Genomic DNA, 18,699 nt, shown 5'->3' on the forward strand with positions numbered 1-18,699 from the left:
TGTTATGTTGAGAAGAAAAATTGACATTGAGTTTAACTAATCGTTGATATCAGGATTTTGTTGCCGCAATGGATCGTTCCTCGAGTCTATCAACTATTTTTCTCTCGGTGTATGCACAATTTCTACACTGTTAAAAATGTCATGTCTTAAATCTGAATCAGGAAACATTTATTAGGAATTTTTAAACGCGATCATAATTTTATAACACAGTGTGACCATGATTTCGGGACACTGTCTAGGAAACTCGACGCGCTTGTGTTGAAAATTGATAACATCCATTTACAAAACATGTAATTAAAATGTTATAGAATTGGAAAATATTTTTTCTTTATCAGTGAATTTTTTCAATTATGTTTCCCGGCTTGAAAGGTAGAAGCTGATTATATGGTAAACCTCGCGGATCATGAGATGATCATACATTAGAACGGTGCATAGCGATTTCATACAAAGTTGTGCCAATCGATTGAACACGATACCAGTGGATTACTAAACGCGTAGAAATTTCCCTTGGTTGGGAAACAGTCCAAGTTCCCTGTATCAACCCGGGGGTGATTTCCGCAGACTTTCTTGCCTCCGATATCGCGAGGGAATTTCGCTAAGATAAGGAGAGGCCAATCGGCTATCGTACCTAAGACCACATCTCGTAGAGAGCCAAGGGACCAGTTCTGGCCATATCTCGCGGGTCCTGGAATGCGCTTGGCATTGCTCGATTTATTCCCGATTATTTATTTTTATGGAATGGATAACATTCAACCTCTGCTCGGACTTATCGAGGGAGCTTAAACTTAAACTTTACCGAGTAGCACGGGGTGCGGAATTTGTCGCGATTCCTTAGCCATTGTGCAACGCTGGTTCCTAGCTGGGACCCGACAATGAATAGTTGCGACTCGTATCTAGATGTAACAATTCCTTAGGACATTCCTATCGATCCGAGGTTCGGCCAATCGGACAATGACTTCGCTAACTCGAGAAGTGCATTCCCCGTAGATGCCGAATCGGTTTCGCGACCTCATGGGGAGCCACGTGTTCGCGGGACAGAAATCCTCCGCTGATAAAAAAATGAAACTTCGGACATGTACTAATTTCGTAACGCTCCCAAACAACGTATAAAAGATAAGTTATAAATTTGATATACAAGTGTACCTCATTTTTTTTTTTTTTTTCTACAAAATTTCAGATAATTCTGATATGACTTTAGAAAATTGCAAATTTATTTTCAAGTTTATCGTAGATGTAAATGATGAACAATGCGTTTGTCATGCAATAGGCGTTTGATAATCCCAGCGAAAATCGATATGGCCATTATGCCGACATTTCCTCGAGTGCAGAGGGTGATAACGGTGTCTGAATTCTCAGGTAAACCGCCAGCATACATCGGAAGGACTGCGTTCCCATTATCTTAAGGCCTTGAACCTCCAACGCGAACTGCGATCCCGGCGAAGTTGAACGCACGAACCGCGCGGCTGAAGGAAAGGAATTGTTCGAAAAAATAAAAATAATAAAAATAGATAAAATAAACTACGACGTTTACGCGTCTATAATCACGAAACGGTTGGCGCGGTGTCCTGTAATCAGCACCGCGGTAGTTGCGACGCTAGTACAAGGCCGTGGAACAAAACCTAATGTGTTTTGCGGAACACCTGTAAAGTGAGATCGAACGCTTTATGAAATGACGAAATACGGATATTCTTGTAATTATCTAAATGCTGCGTGTAACAAAACGGGCCAATGTTAACAGGCTATAAATACTGCGGCTATAAACATCCACGATCACCATGTAATAATGATCTCGGCACGCCGTAGAGCAGGCGCTTATCACGGAATCTGAAAGCGGGGCAGACCTACAAATGAGCGGGCAAAACTGGCTATTGTTCGGTTAAAACGAGAACACCGATTCGAGGGACCCTTCGAAGAGACCGGTGCAACGAACGCATTCCCCGCGAAGTGCGGAACTTCCCGCGTGTTATGCAAGATTTATTGACGGCCGGCTCGCAACGCTCGATACTCTACCTACAGTGCAAGGATGCAGTTTGCCGTGCTGGAAGTCGCCGACTCGCGGGGGTTCATAAATTCCCGCGCGCGGCCAATCCCGCATGCGCGGCGGGTCACGTGGGCACCGGCGGACCAATCAGCGCGCGGAACGCGACTCCCGGCAGCCCTCGCGAGGCGAATCGAAATCGCGATTATGACGCGCCCGTTAATCCTGCACTTTGATACATTTATCACCCTTTACCGAGTAACTGGCTCCCTCGCACCTCTCGAGGGTCATAAATAGAGAAAGTAAGTCCCCCTTTAGCAGATTACATTTATATTTCTAGGCAATTTGACCGTTCTAATGTTGCGCGCATTTGTCGAAAGTCCCGCATAACCTATTCTATTTTACAGACGGCGAGCATATTATAAGTCGCGGGGGTTTAAATTGCATTTCATCAATTCTCAAGAAAAATGGTTTAAATGCATCAAGGATCTATACATTATAATTGTTCTCAGATGAAATAGGTATTTCAGGTAATGAGATGGGATAATGAGAGATGTTATGGTGTAATTAATTAACTGGTCATTAATCGGTACAGAGGGAAGGAGGATAAGTTCATTCGTTATGCTGAAGTATTATTACGATTTGCAGTGCTTCACCGGGGGAACGTCGGTTAAGGAAAAAGTGTAAGAAAAATAAATACAGTTAAGTACTAGAATCCGCTGTTGAAAGCGAGCAATTGACTCCAGTGTTTAATTCCATCGTGGCCCATTGTCGGAGCAGCTGACAGTGATAGTTAAGCGTCGCATAAATCTAGAATTGACCGATTAGCGAGTAAACCCTCCAGGCGTTGATTGGCCCATTCCTTGGAGGAATATAGCAGCTCCTATGAAGCACTTGTTGGAAACAGTAAGGAGCAATGAAACGTTCTCCATCATGGCGGACAATAAATGCTGGCCGAGTAGCTCGCGAAGGCCGCAGCTCCGGGGTATGTTTAGACAGTAAATGCTTGTCGTATGTTATGATTGACATGTATAAACATTGACTTAGTTGCCTTGCTGTTTCGTACGTGGCGCGTCGCGCATGCGCCGTGCTTACGTACTTCTATGAGTGTCCTCGGGCCAAGTGAAACCGCGGGGCACTTCTTCCTCCACTTAAGATTCTACGGAGGGACGTAATGGACGATGTGGCACTCCAACCACCAGAGATTTCCTCTGCGTGATTTGGCCGGGCCCGTTGACACTGCCCCACGAGCGGTGCAGCCGTTTAATTGGTAATTCAGCCGATAGAGCCATGTAAACAAGCACCGAGGCGACGCTTCATTGAACATTCTCACGGAAGGATTTTCCGACATCTAAATGTGAAATCTCTTTTCTTCCTTTACGAACGGTTCCTACGTGCCCGAGCTTGTTTTCTTACGATTTGGGACAGAGACTTGGAAAGATATCTCGAAATGCATTCAGGAGTTTTCAACAATATGAATAAACTTCAACTATTTTAGATACCGCGGTACGCTGGTCAAAGTGTTACGATCGTTTCGAAAATTTCTAAGTGATAATTTACACAGAATATTTGATATTATGAACAAAACGGTGGGATAAGAAATCAGGATAAATGTTAAGGAATGTACTGCACTGATGTGTAATTTTTTAAGTTATGTATACTTCATGATGTTAGGAATTCAACGAGTACATGTATAAGGACGTCGTGAATGTTATCTCGCGGGATGTTTCAAGTTCCACTCGCATAATCCAGCATCCGAACGGCTCTTCCGGTTTTTTTTTTCCGCTGACGCGTTTATTATGTACGGCGCATCAGCGTTTTTCTCACGGTGCATTTGCATAGGAGATAGGTGATTATGCGACATTAGTGCGGAGACCGTTTACCATTAACGGGTCTCATTGCGCTCGCGGAGCCGACTACCTCCGATAAATGGAAAAAAGAAGATACGCATACACTGATTAGCCAATAATTTCCGACAGCGGACCAGCAAACGCTTCTCCGTATAATACGGTTATTCGAGCGGTGGATATCGATTGGTTTTAACTGGAAACTCCTAACCCGGCTCCGAGGAAATAATTGCCGACTTTGATGATAACAGGACGTTGGATCCTCATAGGAATAATCTCTCATGAAAACACTTCCACTTAGATGTAATCTCCACTATTTATATTATAATTCACTAAATATTACAACGGTGTAATCATATCAACGTCCCGTTGCAGTTACGATGAATTACGGAGAAGGTTAAGCTGCGGCCCAGGATAAACAATCTTTTTTAAAGGGCGCACCTTGCCAAAATGATTCGAAGGTTGGCAACCCTTTCGGGCATGTTCCACCCTCCACTCTCTAAATCACGTCCGGTCGGAGTCGCCACGAGCCAAGATAGATCCACCTTCCCACAAAGGGTTCGATCGAATGGTAATATATTATTATAAAATCGTTTTAAATTACAGGCTCCATGGGCCACGATATACGCGCGGTGATAATAGGAAGGCCTGCCCGCGTTCGGTATCTACCCTCGGCGAAATGCACTCTCCTTATGCGATTATCACCGATGCGGCTATGCACTTCGCCCGCTTTCGGAGGAGCTAGGAATAGTGGTGCATCCTCGTTTTGCGTTAACGTGCATAGTTCGCGGATGCTGCCCCGCGACCGGCATTCGACACACTATGCACGTATTAAGCTAAACGGCTCGTAATATCTCCTCATACGGTAACCTCCGACTCCGGGGATGCGCTTTTAATATTCACGGGAGAAATCGTGCAACAGCTGGTCGACAGCGGTCATTTTTCTTTTTTCTTTTTTTCGCCTTTTTTACCCTTACGCGAGCCTCTTCGATATCGATGAAATCTGCGAGAGGCGATTTTAACAGCTCATGCTGGTGGGTATTTCGTTACCGGCAGAAATCAGTTACCTGTAATATATCTCCAAAGATTCTTTTAACTTTAAATCGTCGAAAGAATTATTTAATCTTGTTAATTTCATCTTGTTTTTTACCCTACTAACTTCTAAGACGATGTCCCCTAATCTAGAAGGTTCAATGAACAATTCGGTACAAATCGATCTGATTTACATAATTTTAACATTACTTAACCCTTTGCACTCGGCGCCGTCCCATCTAGACTTAAAATGTCTCCTCAGAGGGGACAACCGAGTGCAAAGGGTTAACAAACCCAGTAAGACCCACGAACATGAGTTGATCGAAAGTCGCGACATAAGCTCAGATTGGACATATTTCATAATCTAAAGTGGTGCAACCGGCAGCAATTCAGGAAATTCTTGTTGCAAGCTTGGAACTTTCGTCTCGTCGATTTCGACAAACATGAGTTGATCGAAAGCCGCGACATAAAGCTAAGATTGGACATATTTCATAATTTAAAGTGCATCAGGCAGCAATTCAGGAAATTTTTGTTGCAAGCTTGGAACTCTCGTCTCGTTCATTTCGACGAACATGAGTTGATCGAAAGCCGCGACATAAAGCTAAGATTGGACATATTTCATAATCTAAAGTGCATCAAGCAGCCATTCAGGAAATTCTTGTTGCAAGCTTGGAACTCTCATCTCGTTCATTTCGACGACCTCCTAAAGTCTTGTGTGTTACTTAACGCGTAAGGTTTATTACCGAACAATAGTGAATTTCTTATTTAGAAGTGAACAATATACGTCATATGTCTTGCGCAATTGGCCCGAAATCTGATGTAACGAAATCACGGAAACTTTTCCCCTTTCCCCAGATAAATAATGCATGATTCATCTCCCGCGTTTCGCAAGAGAGCCAACTCTTCTAGGGTACTTTATTTCCCCGAGGAGGAAGCTCGGTCGGGCAATTAGCACGAGAGGACCGGCCGACCCGGCATTTTTCATTAATTAAGCCACCACCTCGATCGTAAGTTTCCATGATTTCGCCATTACCGGGGCCCCGAGTGATTCGGCAGTCGTCAGCGGGTCTTCCGGTAAACGGGACATCCCGTTGGCCTCGTCGGGCACGGCGGGCGATATCGCTCGTAAATAATCGGCCATCGACTATGCAAATGATCGGCCGGTAGGCCGATCGACTGCCACACATTGTGACGATTTTACGAGCCTCGAGATGTCGCCGGGGACCGGATAGAGCTAACGAGCGTAGCTCTGCACTTGTCGGTTGTCGCCGCTAACGGCGCCGCTTCTGATAGCGGAAATCAGCTGAGCACGCTCGAAACACGTCCCTTCCCAATATCTCTTATCACCTTCCCCTTTCTCGGCTCATCCCGCGAAAGGGACCGCCGATGATACCACTTTGGACCCCCGAGATAATAAAAAATGGCTACATCTTCATTTCTACATTAATGTAAAATGCACTTCGAGATAAGACACTTTTTTAGAGGGTGTAAAATAAAACCCGGTACACCGGTTTACTCCGGCGAAAGGGAGTATATATGGAAAAGAAGTAAAATCCACCGATGGCTCTCTTCGCGAGAATCTTCAGGAATTATTGATAAGATATAATTTCACTTCACTCGCGACTTACACCTTTGATACCCGGCTAATCACCATATCAAGGACCTGCATACATGCCGCCTCCTTGCAGATGGAAATTTTTAAAAAGCACTATCTGTCGATGGGACTCTGAATTATGTATTAGAAATTTAAGCGATGGACTTGGACAAGCGTGTAGGAATTTCAACGTGAACTTTTCCGCGGGTAGTGCGGCGTAATTATTGTAGAATTACCGTGTCTCGTCGTAGCGAAGACGAGGCCCGGGTTTGGGCGCGGCGAATGGCGGCCATCTAACGCGTTAAGAGGATTATTTATTGGAAATATTGGACCCGGGTAAGGGAGGGAGAGACCGCGAACGATTAGCATACTAATGTCCTCGCGGCCGCGGGTGCGAAATTCGCGCGCCGTTGCGCTAATCTATTATTATTAAATTATCCCCGAGGCGGGCCGACGATTATCATTTATCAATATCGCGTCCGCGAGTACTCGACCGGTAATACCTCGTTGAGCGTAGGGCGCGTAATGATATTAAGTGCGTACGTGATATTAGGTAGATACCGATCGGTTTCTCATGATAGATCTGCGACCTTTTGCGACTCGTTTTCATACCCGGATTAACGCGATTGCGTGCCGAGACTTTATTCTTTCCCGGAGAGTCGTCTCGCCAGTAAATACCGCTGATAAATGGAAATCGCGCATGACTTTACCTCCTCGCTGATTAAAACAACATGCGCGCGGTGCCGATTAGGAATTTTATATAAATATTGCGTGTCGAAAGCGGGATCCAGCAGTTTTTTCTTTTCCAACTAATGCAACGTCATGGTGAAAACCCTCCGCATTTTTAATAACCCCTAAATGCAATTAATCTTCTCGAGAATTGCCAATGGGAATTTTTAGAGATGTAATTTATCTCTCTTTCCTTTACACCGTTAATACATACTGTAGTTATTGAAGATTTTATAAACATATGTTATGAAATTTATAACGTAGGTTGTACATTTCGTACATAAATATTAGGCGTAAGGAAAAGTTCTGTCGTTTTTCATATTTTCTAAAGAAGTGTACGTGTTCAAATAATGACAGAACTTTCCCTTACACCTAATACATCAACTTTCTTACACGAAATCAGAAAATTGCACTGCCACGTTACGTTATGAATTTAAGAAATCTTTCCTAATGCACATTTAGGGCGCGAAATTAATAATTTCACTACAACTTTACGTGTTAAAAGTGCAGAAATTTTGTGAATACCATTAATAACATATTTCCCGGAGAGGTTGCGTTATCTCACGTCGGCATATAAGAAGTATGCCGATTATTGTTACATGGCATATATGTATTTTTAGGAATCTGTAAAGCTTTTAAGCTACACGCGCGATTTTCATGTCAGGCACATGAAGTCTCGACGACGACGGTATATCTCGTTCACGGCGGCCAAAAAGTGGAGGAATTCTCTAAAATTACGCGCCGCTCTGGTCGGTCCTTTCTTTTTACTCCTCTTTCCGAATCATATCGCGAATAGATTGGCGATTTCTCCGCCAAGTGGAAGAAATAGAGCGAGGGTTCGGCGGTGACATCCACATATAATGCCATCTCTACGAGCCGCAAACCTGTCTATCCGGGCGGCTTCGGGGCGCATCATTTACCCCGGAGCTCCCGGGGGATTTTTCAGCGGAAAAGAATCCCGGGAGCCCGTAACATATATAATAGATAATATCGAGACGTGGGTGCGCGCGATTTGATGGGCCGAAATAAGCTCCCCGAGGTTTACGCTCCTCGTGGAGCCGAGCCGAGAGAAGTCAGGAGGGGCCGTAAATTCCCGACTCGGCGGACCTCCTACTCGCGGTAACTTACCGTCCTCCGGTAATTTACGACGGAAGTGTCTCGAGATCGCATCGACGCATTGTTCCCGCAATGTTCCCCTCGTAATTGCGTGCCGCCTTCCGTTTCAGAACTCGTAACCCCCCGGAACACCGCCCTTGGGCGCCGAAGAGAAGGCTTCATCGGCGGCGATACCCCTTATCACGGACCCTAAGTCAGGCAACGAGACACCTTCGACTCCCTCGCGATCCCCCCACCTCGAAGATAATTTCCCACATCGCCAGGTAATTTTCAACGTGACCGATAGTTCCGCGCATCCGGTCGTTCTAATTAGCCGGTAATGGTCCTTTAACTCTCTTTGGAAATATATCTCTCCCCTCACGCTTTTATTTTAACGCCTCCTCAAATTCTTGCCTAAAAGAAATCTTTTCTACATTTTTCTTCTCACTTCTCAACGATATCCCCTCCGCGTTAACCCTTTAGCCACTATTTAACTTTCTGCAGAGAGTAAAACCTGATTTTTATCGCCACGTGGAGTCATCTCTTTCTTCCTCGGGATTGGGGTTGTAAAAGCGAGCTGGGGAGTGATTAAGGTGCAGGGGTTTGCAGAAGTGCCGCCAATCCCCGAAAGCGTCGCGGTGATAACGCGACCGTGATAACGCGCCTCCATAACGCGAAGGGTTTATCGCGACGCGCGTCGCGATGTCAACGACGTCTCCGACTTACTACGGTTCTAGTCGGGCTTGGGCCTCTTTAATGACATGCTAATTACGCGACGGCGGTTTATGCTGATTATCCGGCCGGACATCGTAATTATCATTTCAGTCGTCATTCGCGACAATGACTCGCGGGGGTCGCGTGGGCGAGTCCACGAGAACGCCGATGATTGCACCGGCGCGGGTCGCGAAGATAAGCCGATAAGCCGATATAGATCGAAAGTGGCTCGCCATTGATTTCGCCAAGTCGTAAGCAAATTCGTAGATAAATCCCTTTATGCAATAAAAAGAATTCGGTTCATTGGAGAAAATCGTTTGACTGCATTTAATAAATTTCAGAAGACGTTTCGATTGGATTAACCGAATCTTAATTCTTGATCAAGTTGTTTTCTTAATCTTAGAAAATATTCCTCAGATTTAAATCCCGTCATCTTTGATTTGCATTGACTTATCATTTTCTTAAACTCTCTTTCGTGGCAAGTTAACGAAAATTAACTTGTGGGATATTTAGAAATCCTGGAAGTACTCGTGATCGATTACAGTGACGTTTTGTCAATGTTTTACGGGAGATGCAGTACCGGAATGAAGGGTGTCGATCGCGCACGTGGTATCGATGAGCCGATCATCGATCGATCGGTGGATCAATGGATAACGCGCGGGTATGCGGAAAATGGCGTGACTCGAGATAATCGCGGATCGTCGTACGATCGTCACGTTCCCGATCGGCTTAACGTGGACAGTTGCACTGTCATACTGTTGTCAACTTGAGAATTTAATCTTGAGTCGGTTAATTAACGAGAAAGATAATAAATGCAATTATTTAGACATCTTCAGATTAATTATCTGAAATTTTAATTGCGATTCTTTTCCAGCGTGGAGATAAACGAGATAAAATAAATACAATCATTTAGGTATCGTTAGGCTAATGGGCTGAAATTTCAATTGCGATTCTTTTCAGAACGCAGAGATAAACGAGAGATAATGAATGCAGTTGTTTGGACATCATCAGGATAATAGTAATAATTTTAATCGGGATTTTTTTTTTTTCGAGCCCGGAGATAAACGAGAAAAAATAAATGCATTTATTTAGAAATCATTGGGGTAATTGTCTGGAATTTTAATTGCGATCTCTTTCGGCGCATGTATAAAGATGGAGGATTAAGAAGATCTAAAGATCACTTACCGCGACGAGGGTGCTGAGAGCTTCAATTCGCATAGTAGCTGGCCAGGCCAGCGAAAAGGCCGAAAGTTCGATGCGCGTCGATCGGCAATCAAGCTTCGATCGCAGCGACGATGACGATCGATCGACGATGGAGCTATCCGAATCGATGATCCGGATCTCCCGGCTGCGCGGCGATTTCTCGCGATCCTCCGCCGTGTCGATCTGGTGACATGGTTACTGCAAAAAGCTGCAAAAAAATCGACCAATTAATTAAGACGAACGCGCTGATAAATGAAAAAAATTAGTAGATCGCCAAAAGTCCGCAAGACCACTCAACAGTCACTAAGAGTGATTCCTCCACTCTCGTTGACGAATTTCAAAACCTTCTTCCGTGCTCCTCGTTAATTATATATAAAAAAAAATATATATATATGAAAAGGGAGGAGGAACGATAGAAAGGCATAAGTCTAGAAAACCCGTAATCATCCGATGACTAGGAAAAAACGGCATTGTTCAATGAGTTTTTTTTTTCTCGGCGGTAAAAAATGTTGAGACGCCTGTTAATTTAATGGCCCACTTCTTACCGTTTGTCCACGAGGTAATTGCACCGCCGCCGTCGAGGCCCCAGCACGCGAATTATTCATTCTCGGCCGAGGGGAGTTTCATTTTCTTTTTATCTCTATTTAATATGGAGGGATCTGAGATTCCAAGCCGCGTCAGGTGAGCTGTCACCTCTTAGGATTCTGTCTGAATTTTTCCGCACAAGTTCGTCGGATCTCCCGCGGATTTCCGCGATCGGCTCGCGCATGAAACCGGTCGAGTGCATCCGCGTGCACCGTACCGGTGCATAGTGCATTGCTCGACGAGAGGCGCCTCGTCGCAGCTTTAATGTCATATCGCGAGGCGTTAATTCCACCTTGAAGAGAAAGCTGGCTTATGCGAGTCGCTTAAGTACAACCACCTGCGAGAGGACTCGCGCGAACCGATTCGCCGGCGCTCGCGAGGACGAGGACGATAAGCGTTATCACGGCGCGACATGTCGCGGTCGACTGAGAGGACTCTTGGTTTCGGTGCCTATAGATCGATCGCGCCCCCTGAATTGATTGGGGGGTTAATTCGTCATCGAGACTTGCCGGCGAGTGATAAGATATGGATATGATATGGTGCAATTGATTTGCACATCTCGTCCAGAAATGATTTGGACGGTGTCGACGCGTAGATTCTCATTTCTCGTCATCACTTCCTTGATTTTCATTCGACGGAATTTTAATCACCGTCGATCTTGATTAATCAATGAATAATAATATCAACAATCGATAACGGGTTAACTAGGGCCCTTGAAAATGGCCCCCTTGGGATGAATCGAAATACCTTGGACGTTAGATCATGTGGTGTCGTCATTGCCCGATATCTTATCACGGCACTTCAGATGCATCGATCGATTCCATCGGGAGTGACTGACCTACCTAAAGATGTAATGACTCATGTGGGATTCTTTCCGGCGCTACGAAACCAAAAGGGTGTTCTCCAAGAGTTACATTTTTTTTTTTCACTCGATGAAAAATATATGTCAAACCGTGTCTTCATTCTTTTTTTATTAACGAAAAATGCTCGATCGTCGGTGCAGAATTAACATACTCGGTAGAGTCTCGCGCCAAATGCATAATTATTATTTAGCGGTTTATAGATAGTATCGTAGAATTTTATCACCTGTAGATCGTTTCATGGTGATGATCGATCCAAACGATCGATCCAAACTGGACCGACCACATGACGGAAAGGATCTCAGATTGAAATTTCCTGAAGTCTCTTTGATGTTTCCTGGTGTCACAAACTTCCGGTTTGGTTAGTCGCGTGACTGGTCACAAGTGAGACCACATTTCGCCGTGACGTAAAAAGTAATCGCCAGGGCTCCTCGATGCCGGTTTCCCAGCATGGCGCACCTCGCGAGGCGAGTTCTGCGCACCCGGGGTCATTAATAATGAATTAATGACTCACGGGGAATCATCGATTGGTCGGGTCCTCGACACAAGCGACGCCTCTTGCTGCTGCAACACGCCTTCCAACGCGATTCTAATGACTCCTTGATCCTGACGTCATGGAACGAGTCAGTTGATTTCCCATTAATCATTTCTTCGGGTCGTTGCATAATTTTAGATACCATAATGATGATTAAACATTTCACTCCCAGTTAAGGGGACGTGAAAGTGCCATCCGAGGAGTCAATTGTTCATGGCACTTTTGTACAAACTTTTACCGAATCGTTTCAAACTTTATAAAGTGAACGTGGAGGCTATACGGAAGGTCCTGACCTCCATGAAATTTCATTGCTATGCGAATTTTAAAAATCGTCCGTAAAGAAATTTTTAAAAAATTGAAATTTGATGGGTATCGAGACCTTCCTTACAGCCTCCATTTTCACATTGTCAAGTTTCAATCGATTTGGTACGACCACTTCGGAGAAATGTTTCATACGTCAGCTTAACAATTAAAGGTGTTCTTAAATTAAATGAAATCGGCGAAATTGATCAGAAAGTTCGATTTTATCGAAAGTTAAGTTTTACCAGCGCAGGTGGACGTCGATGTAGAGTTCGCGATACCACGAAGCGAAATAATTATATATATAATTAACATAGTTAATAATTGCAGGCATTCTTGAAACACGTGGAATTAGTGAAACCGGTCGGGAGGATCAAGAGGCTTCGCAGAAATTTCCTTCATTTTTAAGTGAAAATGTAATTAGTCGTTTTAATTTTTTTCAGAGAATATGTATGTGACAATTTTTGGGATTCGTTAATGATGCTGCAGTGGCGCGAGAATCGGGCAAAATGACGTATAAACGAATCGCAGTCGATTCGATATCGACTCCAGAGAATGGCGCAGCTTGCTCGACCAGTCCAGCATACTTGGGATCATTAATAATGAATTAATGGCTCCCGGGAAATCATCGATTGGTCGAGCTTCGGTACAAGCGACGCCTCTCGCCTCGGCTGCACGCCTTCTAACAAACTTCTAATGAAGGCTCTGCAGACCGTGACCATCAGCTCTTCTTATCAATAATTCTGAATAAACAGGTACTCTCTATGCCTCCCATTTTCGCCTGAATCACATCACTCTTCCCACCGAGCTAATAATATACACCTATATCACTTATCAATAATTTCCATTTTCCATTGCAGAACTTGACCAGAGTACCGAATAAACACAAAATAGCGGAATTCAGCTATTATACACATAAAACTAATGAAAATAGGGTGGTAGGGTTAAAATTAAACGTTTATCCCCCCAGGTTTTTTCCCCCACGTTAAATATACATTTAAGAAACGTTGAATTTACGGGTTAAGTTTCCAAAGCGTTTATCCCTAGTAGAGAAGAAACGTCTACTCCAACATAACGTTTTAACGTATAATAAACGTTTTGGAACGATTATTTTACGTATAGACTACATTTAAACGTAGTTCGTGTTGCGCGACTGAGACGATAGCTTAAACGTAGACTAGACGTTATATCAACGTTTCTCGCGGAAAAGGCCGACCTTAGACCGTGTAAAAGACCTTTATTTGCAGCACATCTTGTGGTCGGTTGATAATTTGCGCTTGGTTAATTATTGTTCCTGCCTTTTATAGGGCTGGTTAGATGACTTGAAATCATTTTCACGAGGCCACGGACGAAGCCGTTCGACCAGACGAGGGCGCGAGAATCGATCGTCGCGGCCAGCCGATAACAGCTCCTCGTCCTCGGATGATCGATAACGAATTAATGACCGGAGGGATATATCATCGATTCGTCGGATCTCCGATAGCAGTGACGCCTCTCGCATTAGCTCAGCACGCCTTCTATCGGACTTCTAATGGACGCCGCTCGGCCGGCGGTTCTTATCACGATGCGACCGATAAATTATCCCCGAGAGTCGCGCCTTGATAAATAATCATATGCAGAAGGCGGTCCACCGCTTTCCATTGTAAGTGGATACTTCTGTCCTCAGCCGGCGACTATCTACGGATGGCTCTCTCGTTAGATCACCCGGTCGGTGCCTTCTTGTGCAACGCCTTTGTTCCTCGTTTTCAGGCGAATAACGCTTACTATACGGCTACTACGCGGGAAGAGGCGCCATTGACGAGGAGGAAGCGCGATGTCGTTGCATTAATTCATTTCGAGCGGTCGCCGCATACATGCATCCATTAACGGCGACAATGTTGCGGTTACGAGGTCGCGGCGTGTGCGAAATGTCAATGGAGACGGGGTCACTTCAGGATAGTGATATAAGAAGTTCGCGTTGACATTGATATGAGTTCAGGGTACTTTTTTTCTACAGGGACGATTGCAGAATCGTCGAATACATGTCCGAAAATGTTTCTCAAAAGATTTATGTAACCTATTATATGTGTAAGTAATTATGACTACGTCGAAAACGACGCAACAGGATTCGGTAATACCGCAATTTAATTTCATACGTCATAACGTGTCCGTATGAAGCTGTTAAATCGATCGGACTTGACGTCACTTTTTTCTTCCTGCTAAACAAATTCTCAAGTTACACAATTCGAATAGTGATATATAGAAAAATGACGCTACTGAATTAGGTAACGTTGCAATGTAATTTCATACATCATGGTATGACGTCCATATAAGGCGGTTACAAGGGGGTATTCGCTCAGGAAATGATGAATTTGAACACTCGAAATCGCTGTTAGAATTATAAGGCCGACCGTCACTTGTCACCGAATCGTATCATTGTTTTTTGGATGAAATGAACGGCAATCGGCTCACGAGGAAGTAAATCATTATCACTGGTTCCTGAATGAACAGGCCCTCGGGCAGTTACATCGATTAAATTGCGCCTCCCCTTTTTTAGGTACAATACTTCCGAAGGGATCGTGAAATTTCATTCGAGAAGGTGAAGAGAATCCATGTCGAGGAGAAAAGCCGAAGAGATACGTCGAGGCCCGGAGGAGAGGTGGAGGCGAAGTCGCGTTCCCGACGGCGGAGTATCAGCGATCGGTCGATCTTCTGCCTCGCAGGGGTTTAAATCACGGGAGCCACCGCGAAAGAATATCGAAATCCGCGACAACTCGCTCTTGTAGTCCGCAAAAAGTCCCCAGGAGTCCGGGGGCGTTCTGACCGGTCGAGTTTGCCAGACGCTCGCCGAGGTTAGGGGACGGCGGGCATAAATCACGGGTTTCTCTTTCCGACAAGCCGCTGACACTTTTACGGCTCAATCTTCGCGTTACCATCGGCTCCTGTCATTCTTTAAGGAGGCGTAATTGCGAGGTGCGAGCCAGGAGAGGGCGAAGAACCGGCGCGGAAAGATATCGGGGGCCCAACGGGCCCCGATCGGCCGCGATTTTCTCCCGCCGATAAATTAATTTAATCCTAGGTGTCCCGGGGTCATCGATCCCGGGAGAAGTCGAGGATTAAGAGCGACCGAGAGATCGCTGGATCGGCCCCGCCTGGATATCCAGATCCAGCCGATAGGAGGCTGCAACGAATCGCTACTCGCTTCGCTGAATTGATCGATGGAGGGGGCGGCGGGGACTACCGGTGACATTAGTCCGATCGGAAATTATACTTCGATCACCGAACACCTGTGACGCCTCTGGCAGTCCTGTCGCCCATCCTAAGGGAATCCTGCATCCAAGGAACGGATATCTCTTCATGGAATTGCAACGCCTTACTTTTTCAAACCTATCGATTGCTTCGCGGATTAATTTCCATTCGGTCATCCGAAGAACCATTCACTTGGAAATCAGTGAAAACGATTTCCTTCTTTGAGAATCGATTGCCTTTGGTTTTATGTGATAAACAACAGTATCTCTTCATTGAATTGCAACGTCCCACTTTTTCAAACCTATCGATTGCTTCGCGGATTAATTTCCATTCGGTCATCCGAGGGACCATTCACTTGGAAATCAGTGAAAATAATTTTCTTCTTTGGGAATCGATTGCCTTTGGTTTTATGTGATAAACAACAGTATCTCTTCATTAAATTGCAACGTCTCACTTTTTCAAACCCATCGATTGCTTCGCGGATTAATTCCCATTCGGTCATCCGAAGAAAGAAAGAAAGCATGTATAGAAACAAATGATAACAGCGAACTTGATATGTAACGTGATTCGAAAGAATCTGGTACTTTAAATGTACACATCGGATGTTGGTATTACTTGAGACGGGAGATTTTGGTACTTTCCGCTATTACTTTCGCTTATTATCAGTAATCAAGGGACTTAGACAATGATCCATTCGGTATCGTTACTTCTCTTAAGGGCCGTAAATTCGATTTCTCAACGCCTAGAGGTCCAGCAATGTGCAATAATGTACCGAGTCAATGTAATCGGGGAAGCACCATGAGGACCTAAATGGACATTTAACCGGAGACAATGATCAATGGGATTTAAATACCCCACGTAATGAGTCATTTAATCACCGGACGTAGAATCGAACTCCTACACCATTGGTAAGTCTCCTTACAGAGTGGTACACAGTTTAGCTCTTCGGCTCGTTCGGATAATTGTGGGACTATCGGGTTAGCAGATTATTCCAGCGGCCACTTCGGGGAGGATTTCGGATTCGGATGGGATGTGACAGTTTCGAAATCTTCAGGAAGCTGATATATCTAGCAGGGAGATCAGAGAGGAGCCATAGGCGACCTTTAAGAGCGGCGCTTCTAATCAGTCTTGTAAGTTGCCGAGTGGTGAACCGTTTACCAAGTACCATCCGTGTGTCACGCCCACGAAAAGCTGTAAACCACGACTAACGGGCTTAAAAGCTGAGCCCGAAGCCCCATTAGACGATTATCACCGGTGACTTATGACTCGTTGCATGTGCCTACTGACTTCCTTAAACCCTCCCCTGTACGCCCACGTGCGCCGTTTACAAATCGGGCCAAAGGTCCTCGGGTAAATCCGGCTATGCCTTCCAGGTGATAAGAGTTTGCAACGCCGCCAGGTATTATCAGCCAGACCTGGCCGAATCAATTGGGATTACGTGAAAATCGTGCGATACAATTTGATATTACATTGCATGCGGTAGTGATTTTGACCGGTTTAAAATTTTTATGTTTATTAGGTAGCCAGTCACCTTGTAGCATATTGTCACCAAATGATTGTGCCGTGTAAATGTGCCGGTTTACTCCGGAATAATAAGAATTTATGAGGTCGTGAGGTATTATCGGCCAGACCAGGTCAAATTATTCGGCATTTACCTTTACCGACCTTTTATCGTTATCAGGAATAGATGAATACAATGTAATCCCGTGAGATGATCGTCAATAAATATCACCAGTCTCCGTCTTTTTTTTTTTTTTTTCTTTTCGGGGGATTTAAGTAACGCGCCGAGTTGGATATTCCTCGAGGACATATTTTATCCGAGCACACACGAAACTCATTCACGGGATCGTTCATGAATGGCGAATCGAGGAGTCGGCAGACCGCCCTGATAGCGATTATCGTCGCAGCAGCGACCGAAAACCTGCTGGAAACTAGTTCCAAAACCAGTAACCAATTAAAGATCACCAGCGGGGCAGGTATTCCGTATCTGTAATGTACCGAACGATCGCGCTCCTTTTTTCTCTCCCCTGGAAGAAATTCTGGAAATCCACCGAGAGGCGGCATTTTTTACTGCCCCGAGGAACCTTGTTTAACGCCCGGCGAATGGGAAGAATGAAAACCGCGGATAAAAGGAGGAACAAAAAATATGGAATACAGAGAAAGTAAGGAATACCGTACATAACGAGATTACAGAGAGCTTGCCTCCCTTCTTGCGGTACAATTCGTAAAATATAAATATATATATATTTTTTTTATGCTTTCGCCATGTCAACGCGTACACCCTATTCGCACAGTTTACGACGCGTGGATGGGCACCGGGTTACCCGCACTTGTAATTTATTGTAATTGTCTTCGGCTTGATATTTCCCCGGCACGCAAGAAGGCGGTTTAATAAAAATTAAAGTTAATTCCCACGTAAATAAAGACTAGGCTAACGGGAAACCGGTCGTGACCGAGCTGGCGAATTTACTTAATTTTATTTATTTATGCTTTTTATATGTCTCGGATAAGTTACTTTTTATGTAACGTGTAATGCTTTACACTTAAGAGGTTATGAATACATGATACAGGTAAATATGTGATTAATATACAAATATATCCTCTTTTAAACATGAAGTAAGACAGTTCAGATGAAATCTCATGTAACTCTAATCTCGTTTGTAAATGTACAAGACTTGCGTGTTAATTTAAATATCATCGTGTCAAATTGGAATTTTGGCAATATCCGAAATGTATAATGTTTAATAACGTACTAAAAAGTATGCAAAGGGCCAGTCGATTTACTCGTTCGTAAATGTGCAATACCTTGCGTGTTAATTTAAATATCATCGTGTCAAATTGGAATTTTGGCAATATCCGAAATGTAATAATGTTTAAGAAAGTTGAAAAAAGCGTGGAAAAAAAACAAGCAACGAGAGGCGTCTCATTTTTTGCTTTAAGTGTTGCTCCGGATTCGGTCTTGTCTTATGCTGATCGAGATGATGGACCGCATTATGTCG

The 18,699-nt window shown here is 44.4% G+C and overlaps 1 protein-coding gene across 2 annotated transcripts in view; it reads right to left on the reverse strand.

The window, feature by feature from the left end:
- Positions 1–18,699, reverse strand: part of LOC105700460 — an 81,248-nt gene that overhangs the window by 3,798 nt on the left and 58,751 nt on the right. For both annotated transcript variants that reach the window (XM_012426293.1, XM_023434575.1), the window contains one exon: positions 10,175–10,400. In XM_012426293.1, the coding sequence (XP_012281716.1) occupies positions 10,175–10,207 (33 nt within the window). In that variant the 5' untranslated portion in view covers positions 10,208–10,400. The remainder of the gene's footprint in view (positions 1–10,174; positions 10,401–18,699) is intronic.

The sequence above is a fragment of the Orussus abietinus genome, unplaced genomic scaffold (genome assembly GCF_000612105.2).
Source record: "Orussus abietinus isolate OABI.00-Male unplaced genomic scaffold, Oabi_2.0 scaffold2, whole genome shotgun sequence".
Taxonomy (NCBI): Eukaryota; Metazoa; Arthropoda; class Insecta; order Hymenoptera; family Orussidae; genus Orussus; species Orussus abietinus.